Source organism: Diaphorina citri, unplaced genomic scaffold (assembly GCF_000475195.1).
Source record: "Diaphorina citri unplaced genomic scaffold, Diaci psyllid genome assembly version 1.1 scaffold320, whole genome shotgun sequence".
Taxonomy (NCBI): Eukaryota; Metazoa; Arthropoda; class Insecta; order Hemiptera; family Psyllidae; genus Diaphorina; species Diaphorina citri.
In genome coordinates this window covers 9,329-32,220 of record NW_007377755.1, presented here as the reverse complement: position 1 = coordinate 32,220, position 22,892 = coordinate 9,329, and the positions used below count along the sequence as shown (strand labels likewise).

Below are 22,892 nucleotides of genomic sequence, written 5' to 3'. Positions count from 1 at the left end.
CATTCGGCCCTAAGTCGCGGTTTAATTTCAAACATTGTATAAAGTTCGTTCTCGGAACGGCTGACTTTCTCCTATCCTGTATTTCTCTCTTTAGTCTCTTTAATTTCGGGACGATAAGACCCTTGTATGGGTGGGAACTAGGAATTAGAACAAAATCAACTTGGGTGTATTAGAATATTCAGACCTCACTCTCACAGGAGAAGATGGCCCAAAGAAAACATCGAGTATAAGAAATACCGTGGACAACACTCAAAGAAGTAGGTAGGTATTATGCAACCTTAATTATATGCAGAATAGGCAAACCAGTTATAAATAGAAATCAGAAAAAAGTAGATATACCTACTTAGGCCTTGTAGTTATCGAATACATTTGTGCCATGAGATAATATGTATGTAGCTTTGTACCGAACTACGCGCTGAGAAATTATGACGGCATTGTTTTGGTGTTTAATTTGAATTGGCAGGAAATGCAATGGAAAAGCGAATTGGTACCTACTAAGTACCTACTGCCTATCCAATAGATATTAATTTATAAATTTATTAACAATTTTCGTTCTTATATAATTTAAATTGGCAGAAAATGCGATGGAAAAGTAGAGATTTGGAAACTTTGATGAGTTTATAATAAATAATATTTAATTATTAAAAACAAATTTATTTTTATTTTCGATGAAGAAAAACATGGTCGGCGGGCACTGCAATTACCTATTCAGTGATAGTAAAATCAAGATAAACAAACAAATAAATATACCTGTCTTTTATCTTGGCAAGGGTACCAGATCATGCTCAGCACCGAATCCTAGCAGGGCCTGAGTTACAGACACACTGTTATTCTTACCTGACATTGACCTCAGCACCGAATCCTAGCAGGGCTTGAGTTACAGACACACTGTTATTCTTACCTGACATTGACCTCAGCACCGAATCCTAGCAGGGCCTGAGTTACAGACACACTGTTATTCTTACCTGACATTGACCTCAGCACCGAATCCCCCAGATCATGTAATCATCAGTAGTCAACACGATGAGATATTGTTATTTATTCTGGACATGTTAAATGCAATTCGATGTGCCTTCCTACAATACCTTTTTCTGCAATTAAAAAGACCAATATTTTCCACTGCAGAATTATTTTGTTCTTATATTTTGTCTCTTGACATTTTCTGTGATTCTACCTAGGTATTACCATTATTTTATTTTCTCATTTCGAGAAATCTTTCATTATCGAAAAATCTTTCATTCAGTAGGTACCTACATAATATACCTACCTATTAGGTCTGATGGAATAATTTACAGGTGTTTGTAGGTAATTTTGTATAATTGTTGACAATTTCTGTACGAAAATCGACAATCAGATAAGAATAGGTAGTATAGGTACCTACCTAAATGATTACAGTGGTTATAGATTATTTACCGTACAATGACAGTACCTAATTTGGACAATTACACAAAATACAAACCTCAGTAGATAATCTGTAAATCGTGTAAATACCTACTCTGTACAACTCTCACGTAAAAACCTATAATATTCACACCTCAATATTATACCATTTACAGTATAGTAGGTAGCCACCTATCTAATTTTCAATAATTTTACAATTAACAGTGAAATCCCAGTACCACCCGAAACGCCACCCCTCGACTACATAAAGCAGATCATGAGAGACATGAACGTGACGACATACTACGACCTGAAGAGGAAAGCAGAATATCGAGAATCATGGTGTACTGCTGCAAACCAGCCCCTCGGCTGATGATGATGATGACGTCACGGGTTCGAATCTCCGCAGGGTGAACTTCATGGTTCGTTCTCGGAACGGTTGGCTTTCTCCTATCCTTGTCCTTATTCTCTCTTCGATTTCGGGACGATAAGACCTCTGTTGTGCCAGTGTATTATTATTACCTGAATAGTGGCGGCATGTGTATACTGGAGTACGGTTTGTGGCTCGTGTTGCATGTACCAGAGCAGTGTGTTGATTCCATAGCCAGTATAGGCGCGGAGATGAGAGTCAGGCCGGGGTAGAGAGGTAAGGTAGGCATGGTCGCAGCGTGTATCTTGCCAGGTAATCAGATTGGATATGTGCTCGTTGATAAGTTCGAATTTATCAGTCCAGGCCGGGGAGCGCCATAGTACAATGCCATGCATTTGACCGCAGATACCTGACCCGATGGGGAAGAAACGAAAAGGGTTAGGGGGTCAATGATACCAAATAGCTATAACAATGCTCTGAAGGCTGAATATATTGGATTATCTACGATTCTACGTTATTACAGCCAAATGCATTGGGCCATTTGTGGGTAGTTCAGTTGGTTTCAATTGTTAGCAGGAAATTTACGGGAAATAGGATAAGATTTCCCATTTTTCCCCTCTCGTAGCAACAAGACTCCTCAAAGTACGGCATGTAGTATACGTATACGATCATGAAAATAATTTATCATGGGAAAGCTAAGTCCCAAAATATATATAAACTTTGATAAATTGGACCTGAAACAATAAATAAAAGTAGGGGTATACTATTCTGTCTAATGAAAATAAATAATGGGGGTGTGTGGATCAAAGTTTCCAAATCTCTACTTTTCCATCGCATTTTCTGCCAATTTAAATTATATAAGAACGAAAATTGTTAATAAATTTATAAATTAATATCAACAGTGTGTGTGTAACTCAGGCCCTGCTAGGATTCGGTGCTGAGGTCAATGTCAGGTAAGAATAACAGTGTGTCTGTTCCTATGAAGGCGTATTTTGAATGCAATATGGAGGTTGTGGACATGGAGGGAAATTTTGATAAATTTGATAACGGTGAGAACCTAAAGGCCGTGGTTATGAACAGGGCCATCGTAGGACATCGTCGGACTTTTTGCGTGTAAAGTTAGCGGGAAATTCGAATTTTTGATTTCTTTTCCGCAACTTGTACAATCTGAATTCATTTTTTACTTTTTATCTTTAGTTTGCACGTTTATATTATACTTTTCATTTATATTAGCTATAAAAACAAGCAAATTACAAAGCAAACAAAAATAAATATAAAATGAATTTTAAAAATTGCCGCCGGGACAGCTATCTCACGTCGTCCGAGCTCATCTCAGCCCTGTTCATAACCACGGCCTAAAACGGTGAACTTTTTGAAGCTGACAGTTCGCATCGCACCCACGTCGGAATGAAAAATAGACCTATCATGTATCATCATCATTATCATTTATCATTTTGCAAATTTTGCATTATTGCATTTTAGACAGTGGAACTTATTTGAACCTAGGTATTTCTGCAAGTTTTCTAAGCTCAAGCACTGTAAGTTGACAAATGGAACTTTTAGCAATCTAGCTACAAATTGGTTTATCTACCTTTCCCAGTTTAATTTTGAATTTCCTACACAGTTTCATGAGTATCCAAGTTCTTCAATTTCCAAATTCCAAAATAGATCTAAGAACCTTCTGTCTAGCACTGAGGTGTATGTTGTTTCTTGTATAAAGTCTAAGGTCCAATGAACTTTGTGTTTCAGAAACAATAATGGTGACTCTCCACGTCACCAGGCAGCACTGTCCGAGGCCAAGAAGAAGGACAGGATCCTGTATGTGCTTCATGCCGTGGGAGCTGAGAGGTGTGAAAGTGGGAAGTCTGGATGTAATGATGGATGTAGATATGGTGGCAGTTATGATGGAACACCACCTCCAGCACCTCTCCATAATCCCAACTCACAACACCTATACTAGGCAAGGTTGAAATTTTGAAATTCGACAGTGGAGGTCGCGCGCCGCGCCGGTCTACATATATTATGTTATTTTTTTTTTTTTTTATCTTGGGACATTTCTTTTCATCTCACTCATTTGGCGTCCTAGCAAATAGTACAGAGCCGAAAAAGCGAGTTGTGAAATGTTGAAAAGGATTGCCTATCTCAAGATAGAAAAAAAAAATGTTTTTTGTTCATTATGACGAGATTTTTGGCCTATAGGGTCCCTCAGAAAAAGGAGTTTTTTCTGAGTAAGGTCCACAGATCAATGAACTTCTGGCTACTGGATATGAAGTTAGGACAGCCAGGACATCAGGGTATACGAGAAGAGGTGTTTAATGGTTTGGGTGTCTCTGAAAGCTGCAAATTATGATATTGCGACTTGCGACATACGTACGTTGGACATAACATAGAAAAAAATCCCACCTCTACTTGGAATTACAAACATGGAAACTCCAACCCAACACAGATGTTAATTAAATCTCAGCTGGTTACTATTCCTAGGCAATCCAGGCATTGTAGCACCTTGATCCTTGACATGCCCATAGTCTTCATTGTTACCTACATAATGGGATTGAACCTGGAACCTCCTGATCATCAGACAAGTGTCTTGACTGGGTATGGGTACCACATACGAGTACATTACTGAGGTTGTGTTTCAGACAATGAGCTTTAGGCTTTTAGCCTCATTTTGAAAAGACATTGAATTTAATTTAACTAACTAGCCAATTTTTCACTGTCATAAAATTGATCCCCATTTTTTCAACATGTGGGAAAAGTCATGGGTTCATTTTTTCCCTCCATGAAAACTGAAATAAGAAAAGCTTGAAAAATGAATAATAGCAAATTGACTGATGCTGTGAAATAATTTTCAACATGATTATTTATTCAATGGAAATATGAATGGAACAGTTGGTGGTTAGGTACAAATGTTAACAATTAACAATGATTTTTTTTTCAAGGGCGTTTGAAAAAGTTGAAGTAGGTCATACCAAAAATATCTACCCAAATAAAGTAGTTTCAGCATCAGAAACCTGTTGAAAATCTGAGTGTTTACCACCCCCAAAAGTAAAACAAGAAGAACTTTGAAAAATCACTCTGAGTGAACTGAGTTCCTATATGAATGGATGGATTGGTTAGATCATTCCAATATTACATTACATAAGTACCTGAGTCAAAAAATCAAGCAAACAGATGTAGGTACAGATGTACATAGGTACACCATGATATCAAATCTTGATTATGACATCATGTTGAGGAACCATCATACATGTTTGCAGTACAACAAACAAAGATAAGGTACCTATATTTCTGTATTATCAGAAGGGGGGAAATGCCATCAATTATAATTAGAGACAAATATAAAATAATACCACGGAGAGAGCCATCCTTGATAAACAGATTATCAGAAGGGGGGAAATGCCATCAATTATAATTAGAGACAAATATAAAATAATACCACGGAGAGAGCCATCCTTGATAAAACCCAGATATCTCAGAGCTCAGGAAATCATCCAACAAGGGTGGCCGAGTTCTCTGCTTGGATGGCGGTGGTATTAAGGGAGTGGTTCTCATTGCTCAGCTGATGGCTCTTGAGAAGTTAACTCAAGGTCGTTCCATACTGGAGTGTTTTGATTGGATAGCAGGAACAAGTACTGGAGGAATTCTAGCCAGTGGATTAGCTGCAGGTGAGAATGAGAAGAGAAAAAGAGATTACCAATGTAGGTATCAGTATCAACAATCATAAAAGCAATTGTATTATTCTGTTTTGAAGAAAATGACTTTTTTTTACAATACCTATCCCAAATGTATTATTTGTATGTAGGTAGGTAATCTAATTGGTCCAAGTCCTTCTGTGATAAATATAAAACACCCATGTCTTAATGCTAATGCAAAGTTAATGCTGTTTATAAGCAAACAATCTCCCTGTTCTATTTTCAGGCAAGCCTCTGCGTGAGTTAATGAATACCTACTTCCTGATCAAGGACAAAGTGTTTGGATTAACACGACCATTTGATGATGAGGAATTGCGGAATATTCTCAAGGAAATCCTGGGACCTGACACTGTCATGAGTGAAGTGCAGACCACCAAGTAAGACCTGGATAGAACCAGAGAGATTTTAGCCTTCTTTTTTTCTTCCAAATTTTCAAAGTTGGGAAAATTGTGGAAATATCCATGGAAGGTCCAAAGTTAATTTGCAGTTTTGCTCGTACCTATTCAAACCAATATTCTGAATTCCCTGTCTGCCTTTTAAGTGCTAGGTCGCTGGTTCGATTCCAGAGCGGATTTTATCCTAAGTAGACAAGGTTTGTTCTCAGAAAGACTGGCTTTCTCCTATCCTGTCCTTTTATCTTTAATTTCTAAGCAAAAAGACCACATCAGTTACAGTCCCTTCTATCAAACCTCTTAAAAAGAAGAAAAAAAAATCAATTCTCTTCTTTCCTGTTCACAGACTTCTGATAACAGGGACATTGTGTGATCAGAGCCCGGTGAAGTTACATCTGTTCCGTAACTATCCCGCCCCCTCTACACTGGTAGCACCTAATGCCCCGGCTGATAGAGATCCTCCCTTGGCTGATCATACACAGCAGATTATATGGCAAGCTGCCCGCTCTAGTGGTGCTGCACCCACCTACTTCGAGTGAGTATACTCTTCTTCTTCTTTATTATTATTATTTTGATATATTATTTATTTTTTCCATATTGGAGTAACTTTATAAAATAAAATAATAACTGAGGTTGAGTAGGTTAGTAGGTACGTACATAATAATAAATCTATACTGCTCCAATTGAAAATGGCCCATATGATGTTCTAAACGTGTTTGCCAAATTTCATCAAAATCAAACAAACCATTCAGGAGTTGTGCAAAACGGACGATATGAAACTCTTTTCGTAGAATAAAATTGCATGCTTTGACTGGGATTCGAACCAACTACCTCCTAATACCAGGCGAGGGGAATGATTCAGATAATGTGAACAATAAATGAAATTCCATCACAGAGAGAAATGTGAAAACTCTTGTTTTATTTAGTTGACAGTCTTGAAATACTCCTGAGAGCCTGATGGATCAGCTTTCATTGTCTTGCTACCGGGCTTCCATCCTGCAGGGCACACTTCTCCATGCTCGGCAACAAATTGGAATGCTTGCACTAAACGTAGGGTTTCATCTACACTACGACCAACAGGCAAGTCATTGATGGTGATTTGACGGAGGTTCTGTTTGTCATCAATGATGAACAAGCCACGGTAGGGGATGCCTGTCTCCTCGTTGAGCACACCATAGCTGCGAGCAATGGACATGGACTTGTCAGACAAGATGGGGATTGCCATGTCACCAAGGCCTCCCTTGTTACGAGGAATGTTACACCATGCCAAGTGAGAGAAGTGACTATCGGTTGAGCAGGCAATCACCTGGGTGTTGATCTTCTTGAACTCCTCTGCCCTGTCGGAGAAAGCAATGATTTCAGTGGGGCACACAAATGTGAAGTCCAGTGGATAGAAAAATAGGACAACATACTGGCCTTTGTATTGAGATAGCTTGATGTTTTTGAACTGGCCATTCACTACAGCCTGGCCTTCAAACTCTGGTGCGGGTTTTTCCAATGCTGGTGCCATGTTTGAATGAAATGAACGTAGGTACACCCGGTGTTTTACAGGAAAGTTCTAAAAACACGAGACACACACACTGGCACTGACTGACACAAAGTAAGTAAAGTGATGAAATGAATCTACAAGTCACGATGCCGAAGCAATGAGGTTTTCTAGAACGTTACGTAATAACCAAATGGTAATGGTAGGGATAATAACGGAACAAAGCCAAATTCACTTGATCACTTCAGACAGTAGATTAGAGACAAAAAAAACTTGTTCAACTTGTTACTTGTTAGTTACAGGACCAAGCGGAGTTAGCGGAGTAGAGACTAGTAGAGTAGGTAAGGATGGGATGAAAGATGTAAAGATGAAAAATTTTACGATATGACCTTGTGCACGGATAGAGTTTTTTTTATCTTCCCGGACTAAAAACAGATGGTAGGCGTATTTTTTTATGTGATCGTAATCGATCCATTATATTTTCTTGTAATGTTTTAAAGTCAAAAGGCTGGGAAAATGAGGGATTCCGGAACTTTTCTTTTTCTTCCACGACTTAATCTAGATCCCGAGATAAATCCATTTAAAAATTTCGGTAAATCTTGAGCTTTGACGTCAGAGCATACGCTCCTGTACGCGATGACGTCACATCAAATATGTTACGAGGGTTACGAGCAAAGCTCCCTCGTAGGCAACACATTAATCTGTTTGTGCGCATACGTTTCTGCGCATCTCCTGAAGTTTGACGTCAGAGCAGAGTTCTAGAACGTTACGTAATAACCAAATGGTAATGGTAGGGATAATAACGGAACAAAGCCAAATTCACTTGATCACTTCAGACAGTAGAATCAGTAGATTAGAGACAAAAAAAACTTGTTCAACTTGTTACTTGTTAGTTACAGGACCAAGCGGAGTTAGCGGAGTAGAGACTAGTAGAGTAGGTAAGGATGGGATGAAAGATGTAAAGATGAAAAATTTTACGATATGACCTTGTGCACGGATAGAGTTTTTTTTATCTTCCCGGACTAAAAACAGATGGTAGGCGTATTTTTTTATGTGATCGTAATCGATCCATTATATTTTCTTGTAATGTTTTAAAGTCAAAAGGCTGGGAAAATGAGGGATTCCGGAACTTTTCTTTTTCTTCCACGACTTAATCTAGATCCCGAGATAAATCCATTTAAAAATTTCGGTAAATCTTGAGCTTTGACGTCAGAGCATACGCTCCTGTACGCGATGACGTCACATCAAATATGTTACGAGGGTTACGAGCAAAGCTCCCTCGTAGGCAACACATTAATCTGTTTGTGCGCATACGTTTCTGCGCATCTCCTGAAGTTTGACGTCAGAGCAGAGCTCAGGACTCTGACGGAAAATAAAAATTGAATTTTCGACCTTTTACAGTTATTTTTTCGAAGTTTTGACCTCAGATTTTGATTTTTCACAACTTTTTTTCATAGAAATCGACCTTTTAATCATAAATTTTACCCAAATGCAACTGCTCCATTGAAATAAAATAATAAATTTTTATCATTACCTACTTTAATTTTATCGTTGGTAAAAAAAAAAAAAATCATTGCTCATCACGTCGATCGTGTACACTGTTCCTATGAAGGCGTATTTTGAATGCAATATGGAGGTTGTGGACATGGAGGGAAATTTTGATAAATTTGATAACGGTGAGAACCTTAAAACGGTGAACTTTTTGAAGCTGACAGTTCGCATCGCACCCACGTCGGAATGAAAAACAGACCTATCATGTATCATCATCATTATCATTTATCATTTTGCAAATTTTGCATTTTAGACAGTGGAACTTATTTGAACCTAGGTATTTCTGCAAGTTTTCTAAGCTCAAGACCAGGCGAGAATTTCAACACTTAGTGATCAAGGCAAATAAAAATGCTAACAAGGTAAACAAGGTTTAGAAGACAATTTTTATACCAGGCGAGAATTTCAACACTTAGTGATCAAGGCAAATAAAAATGCTAACAAGGTAAACAAGGTTTAGAAGACAATTTTTATTTTTTCAATTTAAAGTCAAAGGTAAATTTCGAGACAGGTGGTTGACATGACAGAGTTCTGCCCTATACCCAATATTATACAAATCGTTCCATTTGGTTTTCGTGTTCCGCGGGATCCGATCTCTACCTACACAATAGTAGATATCGCGGCACCATACGATGCATCTCGCATGGCTTGATCCTGCTCTACAATGAGTTGTAATCCATAGATACGTTCAATATAATGTTGTAGTATATGATTCCGCGTGAGACAGGATCCAATGCCTATGATACGATTGATGCCGCTGCGATGTAGTACAGACCGGTTCATAATATCGTGAATATTATTGATAATCCCCTCGCACAGGGCGACAAACAGCTTGGTAACGCCTAGGTTCTGTATTGTAATGTGCGTAACAGATGCACTCTCTGCTATAACATGTCTATCACCTAGCAACGTAGGAGTAACACGTAGAGTAGAGTGGTGTCGGGTGATGTGGTTGATAGGATCAGAGGCGTTGATGAGTTTAGCCCAGATCTGATTCTGAGGTACATTGAATCCGAACTCCTTGAACCAGTTCTGTAGTGTACACACAAACGTAGCTAGACAGTTACCTGAGGAGTAGAAACATGTAATGACAAAAGTTATTATTTTAGCAGTCTACCTTGTAGTTAATATTGTCTCCTTTTCGATTATCCGATCTACTTAATGTCCATTAATCTATTTAACCATGGAATTTACAAACCTTTTTCTCCGTTAAATCATTTTTAATTTCGAGGATCTACTATCTAAATAACAAAGATTTTAGAAAGTAGGTACCTCATTCTCCCGGAAAAATTGCAAACTCATATCTAGAGCTAGGGCTAGGAGGGCGAAAAAGAGCTAGGAATATTACAAGCAGACCAAGTTAATATAAAACGATATGCATACAACATAGTAGAAAAGAATATTTACCTCCATTCATGCTGGCGCCCACTGCAATGTATTTGCCATGGAAGTAAGGGAAATGTTCAATATGGGTTTGACTAGAGGTTGGCGGCTCTTGATCATTAGAACTGCTTGACTCATTGGAACGATTTGGTTCATTTCTCACTTGAGGACCAGCTTTGTTTCGTTCACTAGTTTGTCTGGTTGGTACAGGATCCACCTCATCATATCCATGGTCTTCACTAGCATTATCCAATGTATTATCATTATCAATGTCTCCATCACATAGTCTTGTTGTATTAGTTTGCTTATCACAGCTTGTTGCTTCCTCACTTGTTTTGTCTACTAAATTATTTGCATTTGTCTCTCCTGAGCTACCGGGGCTGTCAAAGTTCCTATGGGCTTCATTTTGAGATGTGTTTGATTCTCTTGAGATGTGGCTTTGTCGTTTGAGTACACCCTTTGTGTTTGTTCTTTCTAGATTGATTTTTTCTCCTCTTTTCGCTTCAGTATCGCCTGGTCCTCTAGTCTCTTTTAGTTCTGTAACATTTCTCTCAGTCTCTGCATTGTTTCCTGTGTCTACATTGACATAATGATCCTGAGGGACGAAACTTTCATCAATGAACGCTATCTGAGCGCTAGTGGAAATGTTAACAATGGCGTCCGAATGATATTGCAGTGTTGCCAATACAGAACACTGCAGATCACCGAGTGCTACATTGATGGGCGTGTCCTTGTTGATTCCTAGCCAATCACGAGTCAGCGTGCCGACGATTGTACCTGAGGGGGGAGGAGTTAACATTAGAACTGTGGCGTGGTACTTCAACTTGCTAGCTGATTTACATACATCAACCCCATAAGCAGAGCTAACACCTATACTGATACCTAACCAATTAACCAATCCGAGTACAATCAGATTCTCCTTTAATAGGTTTTAAAAACTGTCGAATGCCAGGCAGGTGTTAGGCTTGTTTCATATTGGAAGCATAGACCCACGACTTTGAGTAGTGTGTAGTGGCATGCAAAACTAAACCCATGAAAGTGCTATACATTGAGGCCTCCATAATTTTCATAGATAGCATTGGTTTTGCAGTAGACTATACGTGCTACTAAATGTGAGACAAGCCTCAGTCTAAATCTCAGGTTGGAAGATTTACCTGATGGTTGAATCTTGGGCAGGAGATGGAGTGGAAAGCTTGGCTCATGGTTCCTGAGGATTTGTTCATTCCATGTGCTGAGCTTACAGTTGAAATAACCCCAGGATGCAGCGTTCTGATTAGACATGACAGGTTCCTGTAAATCACACAGCATCGCCACGATGAAATCCTGAAATGACAAATCGTTGGTTGATTCTTGGCGTTCACGAAACGATAGTTTTAACTCATAATGGGTATGGTCTTATTAGGACTGTATCCAGGATTTTATTGAAGGGGAGTGGATGCTCCAAATTTTCGGAGTTCCCTCAAAAGGAGCAAAAATGAAGCCCTAAGGGATGCCCCTAAATAAGGCCCTGGTTCAAGTGGTCTAGTGGTTGTCGATGTCGGTCTTTTGAGAGCAGAGTAGATCACTTCATATTTTCAGATCCTCCATGATTAAACGTCAAATAAGGCATGATTCAGAAACTTTCAGAGTCGGCTGATGATGTTTGGTTTTAAGTCGATTTTTCTTATTATTAGGGAGTCTTTTAGGAGTAATTATTACCTGAATAGTGGCGGCATGTGTATACTGGAGTACGGTTTGTGGCTCGTGTTGCATGTACCAGAGCAGTGTATTGATTCCATAGCCAGTGTATTATTATTACCTGAATAGTGGCGGCATGTGTATACTGGAGTACGGTTTGTGGCTCGTGTTGCATGTACCAGAGCAGTGTATTGATTCCATAGCCAGCGTATGAAATACGATCAATTATTTGGCACATGAATGTCCCAAATAATCAAGGTTGCAGTTACACTTTGGTCAAAATTCTAGTCTTACGATGGGATTCCAGAGATCGCTGGTTCATATCACCTTTACGCATGCTATGCCAGTTTGAAGATGGTGCTTTCGATTTTCTATCACAATACGGATTGGATAAAATTTTGACAGAGAAGGAGGCTTTAGCTAGGCATTTGTAAATAATTCTTACCTTAAATTACGTCTCCGAAATAAAATATTCCAAGTGCTGCCTACAGCTCTTCTTTTTTTATCAACAACACATAAACACATAAAATACTTAATTAATTATTTAAAATGCTTCGCATTATCTCATTTTAAGGGAAATTTCAATCGCTACTTAGTTTTATCACACATAAATTAAAAAGAACTCTGACTGATCAGGTACCTACTTACTATTGTGCTTTAGTGAACTGAAGAACTCTGAAACACTGATCAGGTAGCTACTTACTATTGTGCTTCAGTGAACTGAAGAACTAGAACTCTGAAACACTGATCAGGTACCTACTTACTATTGTGCTTCAGTGAACTGAAGAACTCTGAAACACTGATCAGGTATTTACTATTGTGCTTCAGTGAACTGAAGAACTCTGAATCTTGAAGGACCAAAAATTAAATTATGAAAAGATAAAGAATTTGTATGAACCTCCCAAAAGTCCCATGGGATTTTTTTTTTTTTTCTTTCAAATACTTTTTGTTTTATTTTTTACAAATAAATATTGCAGAAAATTATTACTTACAACAAAGATAAACAAGAAAATAAAGAAGGGTGGAAAAATAGAAAAAAATAATGAGAAAAATTATTCTATGTGTTGAAAAATACACCAGATTTGATCATAATTAGACAAATTGTTTGAGAAGTTATGGCAAACCAAACAAACATACAAACTTAAAGGTGTTCTTTATTTTCTGTCTGTGAACAATTTCAGGTCCGTGGCATCATAGACTTCTACCCAGATATCTCAGAGCTCAGGAAATCATCCAACAAGGGTGGCCGAGTTCTCTGCTTGGATGGCGGTGGTATTAAGGGAGTGGTTCTCATTGCTCAGCTGATGGCTCTTGAGAAGTTAACTCAAGGTCGTTGATACCAAATAGCTATAACAATGCTCTGAAGGCTGAATATTGGATTATCTACGATTCTACGCTATTACAGCCAAATGCATTGGGCCATTTGTGGGTAGTTCAGTTGGTTTCAATTGTTAGCAGGGAATTTACAGGAAATAGGATAAGATTTCCCATTTTTCCCCTCTCGTAGCAACAAGACTCCTCAAAGTACGGCATGTAGTATATTATGTACGATCATGAAAATAATTCATCATGGGAAAGCTAAGTCTCCTAGTTCACAGACTCACCTATATGTTTGACCTGTTTCAAATGATCCTTGGGTAATCTGAGTATACAGTTGTGTAGTGTGGACACTATCTTCCTGACATTCTGTTCATGAGCACCTGGGTTACTATCATGTGCAGACGGGATGTTCGCCTGAGTATCCTTGGATTCACTGGATAGTTCCTCTCTCGTGTTGGCATCGATGAGGCATACCTTGACTGATGTGGTGCCGATATCAATGCCGAGAACTACTTGGCTTGACATTGTGTAGGCATTCGGCTCCTGAAACCAGAGAGATGTGATTCCGAGATGAAAGAGATAAAAAAAAATGGAAAAAGGAATTTTCATTGTGTTAAGCATAAATGTTTGTCACAAATGTCGTTCCCCGTTTAATATACTACGCTAAATTTTATGACTTGACTTGGACTCGAACCACCAACCTCCTAATTCAAAGTCCACCATGCTAAGCACTACACCACTGAGGTTGGTGAGATGAAAGAGATAACTAGTAGTTTAGTGAGCTGTGGAACTCACTAAAACAGCCCCCAAAGGATCGATTGGCCCCAAAATTTAATGAGTGAATGCCCTTTATGTATTAAACATGTTTACCAAATTTAATTAAAATCGGACTAACCGAGAGTTATCGCAGATCAACCACAAAGGAATCGGACTAACCGAGAGAACAACCACAGAGGATTTACCCTTTCAAAAATTCCAGGTGACCCGTATCATCGGTTGAAAGTTGTGATGTGTATTGCAATATCTTTTGAGATAGGTACCTACTCTATGTTATACAGACAGTATCTACAGGTGAAAACAAATTGACGTAATAATCAGGTGTCTCTGTGTGTGAAAACCAGATGTCATAAAATAATCACCTGCATGGCGTTAAGTTTTGATATCAGTATAGTTAGATACATACTGTATAAGTGTATATTATAGTAAATACAAGTTCTATTGGTTATAGGGTGGTTTGTAAGTCAGGGGGCGTCCAGAGATGGATAAGATTGGGGTTAACTTGTTATTTTAGACCTAGGCTAGGTTTTTCTTCTGTAACGTCACGGGGAATGAAATGTTACAGTGTTACACCCTATATAATATTGAAATGTGAGACGCTTTGTTACACGTTGTATATTTAGTCACAATATTAAGATGTGGGATGAATTAGAATTAATCGTTGTGTCATTGCGACTTGACTTTGGGTTTAGAACTCAAAACCGGCTTTATGATGGAATTGATAAGAGAGAGCCTTGAGTCTAGAGATTGTGCCTATAGTATACTTGTACTGGGACCTGGCTCTGTTACTGCTGTGTGTAGATGCATTTGATCTAGAATAGAAAGCAGACTCCATAGCTTAGAGCTTAGTGGTACACTGAGAAACAATCGAAATGGAGCAGTCGCAAATGGGTAAAAATTATAAATAAATGGTCGATTCCTACGTAAAATGTAGTGAAAAATCCAAATCTGAGGTCAAAATTTCGAAAAAATAACTGTAAAAGGTCGAAAATTCATTTTTTATTTTCCGTTCTGATGAAAGAGTTCAAAGATGTGTGACGTCAGACTTTACGCAGTTGTTTTTTTCGTCCGCTAGGTAGCGCCAGTATGCAAGCGCGCTTGAGGAGGAGCAGAAAGAAATGCACAGAAACGTATGCGCACAAACACATTAATGTGTTGTCTGTGAGGGAGCTTTGCTCGGGACATTTGATGTGACGTCATCGCCTACGGGAGCGTATGCCGTGACGTCAAAGTTCACGATTTATCGGTATTTTTTAAATCGATTTATCTCGGGATCTAGAAGTCGTAGGAGAAAAAGAAAAATTCCGTTGGTCCTCATTTTTCCTGCTCTATGACTTTGAAACATCACCCAAGTAAGCGCAACTGTTCTATTAAGCCAGCGGATCACTTGAGTAACGTTGTGCGTGTGGTTGATATCTGGACGGGTGATCGTCTAGATTTCTAGAACAACACCGGTTGTTTCGTATTTAGTCTCGTGGATATCAGTATAGTTAGATACATACTGTATAAGTGTATATTATAGTAAATACAAGTTCTATTGGTTATAGGGTGGTTTGTAAGTCAGGGGGCGTCCAGAGATGGATAAGATTGGGGTTAACTTGTTATTTTAGACCTAGGCTAGGTTTTTCTTCTGTAACGTCACGGGGAATGAAATGTTACAGTGTTACACCCTATATAATATTGAAATGTGAGACGCTTTGTTACACGTTGTATATTTAGTCACAATATTAAGATGTGGGATGAATTAGAATTAATCGTTGTGTCATTGCGACTTGACTTTGGGTTTAGAACTCAAAACCGGCTTTATGATGGAATTGATAAGAGAGAGCCTTGAGTCTAGAGATTGTGCCTATAGTATACTTGTACTGGGACCTGGCTCTGTTACTGCTGTGTGTAGATGCATTTGATCTAGAATAGAAAGCAGACTCCATAGCTTAGAGCTTAGTGGTACACTGAGAAACAATCGAAATGGAGCAGTCGCAAATGGGTAAAAATTATAAATAAATGGTCGATTCCTACGTAAAATGTAGTGAAAAATCCAAATCTGAGGTCAAAATTTCGAAAAAATAACTGTAAAAGGTCGAAAATTCATTTTTTATTTTCCGTTCTGATGAAAGAGTTCAAAGATGTGTGACGTCAGACTTTACGCAGTTGTTTTTTTCGTCCGCTAGGTAGCGCCAGTATGCAAGCGCGCTTGAGGAGGAGCAGAAAGAAATGCACAGAAACGTATGCGCACAAACACATTAATGTGTTGTCTGTGAGGGAGCTTTGCTCGGGACATTTGATGTGACGTCATCGCCTACGGGAGCGTATGCCGTGACGTCAAAGTTCACGATTTATCGGTATTTTTTAAATCGATTTATCTCGGGATCTAGAAGTCGTAGGAGAAAAATTTGGACCGATTGCAATACTTTCATTACTAGTATAGCTCCGCTATACTGTAGTAATAGAAAGTAAAAAGAAAAATTCCGTTGGTCCTCATTTTTCCTGCTCTATGACTTTGAAACAAAAATCCAAATCTGAGGTCAAAATTTCTAAAAAATAACTGTAAAAGGTCGAAAATTCATTTTTTATTTTCCGTTCTGATGAAAGAGTTCAAAGATGTGTGACGTCAGACTTTACGCAGTTGTTTTTTTCGTCCGCTAGGTAGCGCCAGTATGCAAGCGCGCTTGAGGAGGAGCAGAAAGAAATGCACAGAAACGTATGCGCACAAACACATTAATGTGTTGTCTGTGAGGGAGCTTTGCTCGGGACATTTGATGTGACGTCATCGCCTACGGGAGCGTATGCCGTGACGTCAAAGTTCACGATTTATCGGTATTTTTTAAATCGATTTATCTCGGGATCTAGAAGTCGTAGGAGAAAAATTTGGACCGATTGCAATACTTTCATTACTAGTATAGCTCCGCTATACTGTAGTAATAGAAAGTAAAAAGAAAAATTCCGTTGGTCCTCATTTTTCCTGCTCTATGACTTTGAAACATCACCCAAGTAAGCGCAACTGTTCTATTAAGCCAGCGGATCACTTGAGTAACGTTGTGCGTGTGGTTGATATCTGGACGGGTGATCGTCTAGATTTCTAGAACAACACCGGTTGTTTCGTATTTAGTCTCGTGAGAACAGTTGACGAGCTGGTTGAAATACGATCAATTATTTGGCACATGAATGTCCCAAATAATCAAGGTTGCAGTTACACTTTGGTCAAAATTCTAGTCTTACGATGGGATTCCAGAGATCGCTGGTTCATATCACCTTTACGCATGCTATGCCAGTTTGAAGATGGTGCTTTCGATTTTCTATCACAATACGGATTGGATAAAATTTTGACAGAGAAGGAGGCTTTAGCTAGGCATTTGTAAATAATTCTTACCTTAAATTACGTCTCCGAAATAAAATATTCCAAGTGCTGCCTACAGCTCTTCTTTTTTTATCAACAACACATAAACACATAAAATACTTAATTAATTATTTAAAATGCTTCGCATTATCTCATTTTAAGGGGAATTTCAATCGCTACTTAGTTTTATCACACATAAATTAAATAATAATATAAACATAATTAAATAAAAATATTTTAAAAAAATAATAATAATAATAACAAATAATAATTATTCTAAAAAATCAGTAACTATTTTTTATTGAAATAAACGTGTCTCGTTCAGAGACGTTAATCATACAGGTCTGAGTATGTGTACGACTATTGACTTATAGCATTAGAAGATTACTTTTACCATACCCATACAGATTATGCCTACACGTACGCTGTTGCCAAAGTTAAGAAAAATTTTGCGATTTCAAAAATCAAAATCATTGATAAGATTGATTGAAGAACACTTATGTTGTGGCAAATCTGCCCCTGGCCCCTCCCCCAAACTGTAACTTTTTTAAGTGATTTTACTTAATAAATAAAGGAATAAAAAGGATTTAATAAAAATTGAATCCGGTAGTTTCTGCATTGCAAAGGATGGGCAAGGTTCTCCGGGAGATGAGGGGCAAATCTGTCATATCTTGATAGTTTTCATCAGTTCTACTTAAACAGAAATTGGTAATAGTTGGGGATGAATATTGGCAACATTGCATTGTTGAAATTCCTGAAATACCTACAATATTGTAGATATGTAGGTAACTGGGTTCTTTCTCCTTATCTGTGACGGGAGCATATCACTGTTCCTGATTTATTATTTTCTCTTTGTTTGGTTATTAATTTCTGTGTAATATGTTCTGAATGGCGCACATTATTAATGTCTAATGAATCACACTGTAAGTAGTCGATGCAATGATCTTTCAATTCACACTCTCCTGTTTCTGCATCTTATTACAGAGAGATGCTTATCCAAGAATCCAAGTACAAGTTTGTTCGAAAGTGAGCCTTTCGTACATTGACAAAATTTGAAGTTTTTTTTTTTTCTTTCTTCCTAAGGCCAGCCACTCACTATCAGGGATCAGGTAGACCTGACAGACAAACCTTTTGCGCCGTACCTGTCAGGTCTACTTGATAGTGAGTGGTTGGCCTAAGATGTGTCATGTACTCGTAACACAAGCATTTGATTGGTTCTCACAGCTCATAGTTTTAACATTGCCAGAAAGATCATCAAGCTTAAACAGGCAGATTATAAATTCCAGTTACGAGTAGGTATGTGAGTATGAGTACTACTTACTTGACCCAAGATAAGTAATTAATCTCGACCCGGATCGAACCCACGGTTTTGGTCCCATAAGACGAGAGACGACCGTCTAAATCTCTAAATCAGTTTGTTAATATTTCTTGAAGGGTGCTCTTGTATCCAAAGGATGTTATTTTCCCCAGTTATAGATTTTACCATGCTCCCTTTATTTGAATGAAGAGGAAGCACTCCGCAGCTTGCAACCTGCTTTTATCAAAACTGATAAACATTGATGAATATACCGGGTGATACCTAACACTTGACAACTCTGTATTGCCATTTTATTTTCAACAATCCCCTTCCAATGAAGAAGAAAAAAAGTGCATAAAAACTTATCATGAAATGAGACAATGTAACTAAAAGCTTTGCATCAACACGAAAAAGAACCTTATCCGTTCAGGATGAAATCCGCACCGGGCGGGAATCGAACCCGCGACCTAGCGTTTACAAGGCAGACGCGCTACCCTCCAAGCCAACTGGGCTGGCAACTTTCTTTGTTGCTTATTCAATAACGCAACCTCAATGGAATTGGCTGATCCTGTATTGACCTACCTATGCCCCATATGATAATAATATGTCATTTCCTATTATTTATCATTTCATTAGTGGCTGAGTCTCATGTCTAACGTACAGGAGTCACTTCGATAAAACTCACATTTTCCTATATTAATAACACTCTCTCCTCCAACCCCCCCCCCCCCCCCCCCCCCCCTCTCTCTCTCTCATCTTTCCCCACTTATTCCCTCTTTCTCTTGTCACATTTCTCTTCTTCTTCTTCTTCCTCCTACGCTATTCTATTATCACTTATCAGGCTACGTCTACACTCTATACTTAGATCACGCGGTGTCGATCGACATTGCTTGAAAAATTGAAAATCCAAAAACACATTCACACTGCAGAAATGATGAACTTAGTGTAAGCGCACCTTTCCATGAAGCAAATTTACTCATGAAAATATGATTTTCTGAAATCCAAGCGCAGAAAAACTTTGACCTCGCCGGGAATCGAATCCGGACCTCGTGGTTGCTAGGTCAGTGTTGAGGTGTCTCCACACATAGTCAACTGAACCGTCCATACTGCCTCGACTATGTTTAGACACACCCTTACATTCTACCACGGACTTTCTCGTTAGGTACTCTATCTGAGGTTTCCTATTGATTCCCAGACCGGAGGAAGAAACTTCAAATCAATCTTCAGAAAAGGAAAGTTATCTGTTTCGAAAATTCCCCAAGTACAAGGAGATCAATGATCAGATCCAAGTGGAATCAAAGAAGCTCAAGCAATTCATATTTCAGTACTATAGGTTCGATACAAATATCCCTCGATGTTGTGTTTCGTGTTGCTTCTAGCTCTTGACGTTCGCGCACCTCCCCAACACTTGATCTGTATAGATCACTGAATCCGTTTTGTAACGTTCTTTTTGACTTAAATCTTCTGTGTGTTTTTAGTTTTTGGCGTTTTAAAGCTGGCCGTTTCGCTTATTCTTTGTTCCACCTTCATTTAACTCTTAGTAATTTGTATAACTGTAATTTATTGTTGTAGTTGTTGTTGTTTTATATTATTTTATGTCCTACTGCTTAGCCTTAGGTGAAGAGATTCTGTATGTAGATAGTCCTATTTGAGCAATATAAATGAGCACTATTCAGCACTTCTTGTTAGTCATTCAATAAAGTTTGTTCTTTGGTTTGTTTGTTTTTGACAAAGCTTTTTCCGGCAATACAACTGCACCACGTGTGCTTAGAGTCCATAGAAAAAGGGAGGAAACCCCTGCGAAGGTTCTAATTTTAAGTATCCGTTTTGTAACATTTGATTATCTTATAATACAGATATCTTCAAAAAAACACACAAGAGACCATGGAGTGAAAATAATGGAAATCAATTAACAAGTGTCCCATACTATCCTCTGTCAACTTGGCAACCTATACAGTCTGCATAGATTAGCTTACCTTAATGTTCTGTTTTGTTACTCAGGAAATTCGACCGCTTCATGGATGGAGGTCTGATTGCTAACAACCCCACCCTGGATACATTGACTGAAATACACGAGAGAAATCTGGCACTCAAACGTACAGGACAAGATAGTGAGGTGACAGAACCAAGTGTTGTGGTATCCTTGGGTTGTGGGATGGCACCCCTGGAACCGGTAAGTTGTTTTGCAACGGGAGTATTCAGTTCGAACTATTTTCCAAGAGGTTTGATAAAGGGAACTGCATCATCATAGGTCTTAAAAGCTGCGTCCAAACATAGTCGACCGACGACGAAATGAAGAGTTGAATCTATGTTGTCGAGGCAGTGTACGGTTTCAGGCGACGTCGACTATCTTTGGACACTTATCCTCTTGATATTGAAGAGAAAAAGAGGACAGGATAGGAGAAAGACAGCCGTCCCAAGAACAAACCTTATCTGTTAGGATGAAATTCGCCCCCGGCAGGAATCGCACTCACGACCGCGCTTACGAACAAGGAAAGCATGCTATCCTTCCAGCTAACTAGGCTGGCTTAGTAGGTTTGCTATTGATCACATTGTTAGATTTATTTCTTCATTTTTATTATTGTTGTTTACAGATGGATGTGGACATTGTATGGCCTGATGATCCCGTGGAGTTTGCTAATAATATTCTGGGTATTGTGAAAATCCTCAACATTCTCGCTACACAGACGACCAACCCTGATAATAGTGTAGTGGATAGAGCCCGTGCCTGGTGCTCTATGATCAATGTACCTTACTATAGGTAAGTTAATGTATAGCTAAGGTGTACTAATTTTTCCACTTTGGTCGTTTTTCTCTGTCAAAAAAGTATCCTTTATGTTTTACATTTGTTTGAAAACAAGGGCTTCTATAATCTCCAAGGGTTTTCTTTCAATAACTCAGATCTTCTCACGAGATGGTTTTACCCTTCATCCGAAGATAAACTACTAATTATTACTTTCGTTTCTCATCCTACCTATGCCTTAATATATTGTTTTTCTGTCTTGTTTCCCTCAGATTCTCTCCGACTCTTCATCAGAACGTGGACCTGGCTACTAAGGATGACAAGGTTCTAGCTACCGTCATATGGGAGTCACGGGCCTATATGTACAAACGATACAAAGATGTGGAATCCTGCGCTCAGTTATTATTGTAGAATAATAAACACATCATCATTTATACTCCTGTACCTCTAACGTTTGAAGAAGTTTATTTTCCTTTCGGAATCAGAAGGTCAGAACAGAAGGAACGGATTTTTCGGTGCTATGCTGGCAGTATAAACAAGATATCATGATTCTATTCTAAACTCCCAACCTTGGAATCCTGCGCTCAGTTATTATTGTAGAATAATAAACACATCATCATTTATACTCCTGTACCTCTAACGTTTGAAGAAGTTTATTTTTCTTTCGGAATCAGAAGGTCAGAACAGAAGGAACGGACTTTTCGGTGCTATGCTGGCAGTATAAACAAGATATCATGATTCTATTCTAAACTCCCAACCTTAGACTTACCAGGTTTGAGAAAACGCCAGCTTTGGATTTCCAAGGGTAAACCCTACAAGCCCTACAACACCACCTAGTGGTTAAACTGACTTTTGTTATTTACCATTAACAGATTTGAATAAGGCTTCAGTAGAGTGGATTCCCAAAGGAAAATACAACTAAAGTTGTTCCATGTATTCTCATGCGAAGGGAATTCCTCACTTTGAGAGTAAATCATGTCTAACCTGAATTTATTATTATGCACCCATGTACGAATTTCATGTCAATTTATCATTATAAGCATTTCGAATTTCAAACACTATTAATCTATTAGTTTTTGCTAGAATTAGGTATGTATTGACCAATATGGGAAATATTGTAAATCAAAGTTTTCACGTTATCAGCTACATACGAGCTACACATCGCGTCGATATTTTTCTGATCAGAAGGTCAAAACAAAGGAAAATACAACTAAAGTTGTTCCATGTATTCTCATGCGAAGGGAATTCCTCACTTTGAGAGTAAATCATGTCTAACCTGAATTTCATGTACGAATTTCATTCTTTTGCTGAGTTGCTTAAAAAGTGACCATTAAAAATGTGGTAAAACATTAATCAAGATATTTCTTATTGTCTTAGTATTATTTTATTATTATTTGAAGGTATATTATGATACAGTATTTATTATTGTTACTCTTTCCGTTATTATATGTATACCCTTAATTTTATATGCGTCTTTTACCTTTTTCTTA

The 22,892-nt window shown here is 38.3% G+C and overlaps 3 protein-coding genes across 3 annotated transcripts; 1 reads left to right on the top strand and 2 right to left on the bottom strand.

The window, feature by feature from the left end:
* The first annotated feature begins 2,167 nt into the window (after nt 1-2,167).
* LOC103507537 (85/88 kDa calcium-independent phospholipase A2-like) lies at nt 2,168-22,515 on the top strand. The gene is made up of 10 exons (XM_026822353.1): nt 2,168-2,187; nt 2,653-2,703; nt 3,500-3,702; nt 5,218-5,415; nt 5,669-5,819; nt 6,181-6,369; nt 20,661-20,832; nt 21,254-21,420; nt 21,675-21,801; nt 21,991-22,515. Exons 1-10 carry the CDS (start codon nt 2,168-2,170, stop codon nt 22,000-22,002), a joined length of 1,290 nt encoding a protein of 429 aa, XP_026678154.1. The 3' UTR covers nt 22,003-22,515.
* Nucleotides 6,702-7,682, bottom strand: LOC103507521 (peroxiredoxin 1). Its single transcript, XM_026822359.1, has one exon. It carries the CDS (start codon nt 7,342-7,344, stop codon nt 6,757-6,759), a length of 588 nt encoding a protein of 195 aa, XP_026678160.1. The 5' UTR covers nt 7,345-7,682; the 3' UTR covers nt 6,702-6,756.
* LOC103507522 (sedoheptulokinase-like) lies at nt 9,315-12,079 on the bottom strand. The gene is made up of 4 exons (XM_026822358.1): nt 11,950-12,079; nt 11,406-11,574; nt 10,276-11,028; nt 9,315-9,935 (listed from the first exon to the last, which is right to left on the bottom strand). Exons 1-4 carry the CDS (start codon nt 12,001-12,003, stop codon nt 9,469-9,471), a joined length of 1,443 nt encoding a protein of 480 aa, XP_026678159.1. The 5' UTR covers nt 12,004-12,079; the 3' UTR covers nt 9,315-9,468.
* Nucleotides 22,516-22,892: the final 377 nt, after the last annotated feature.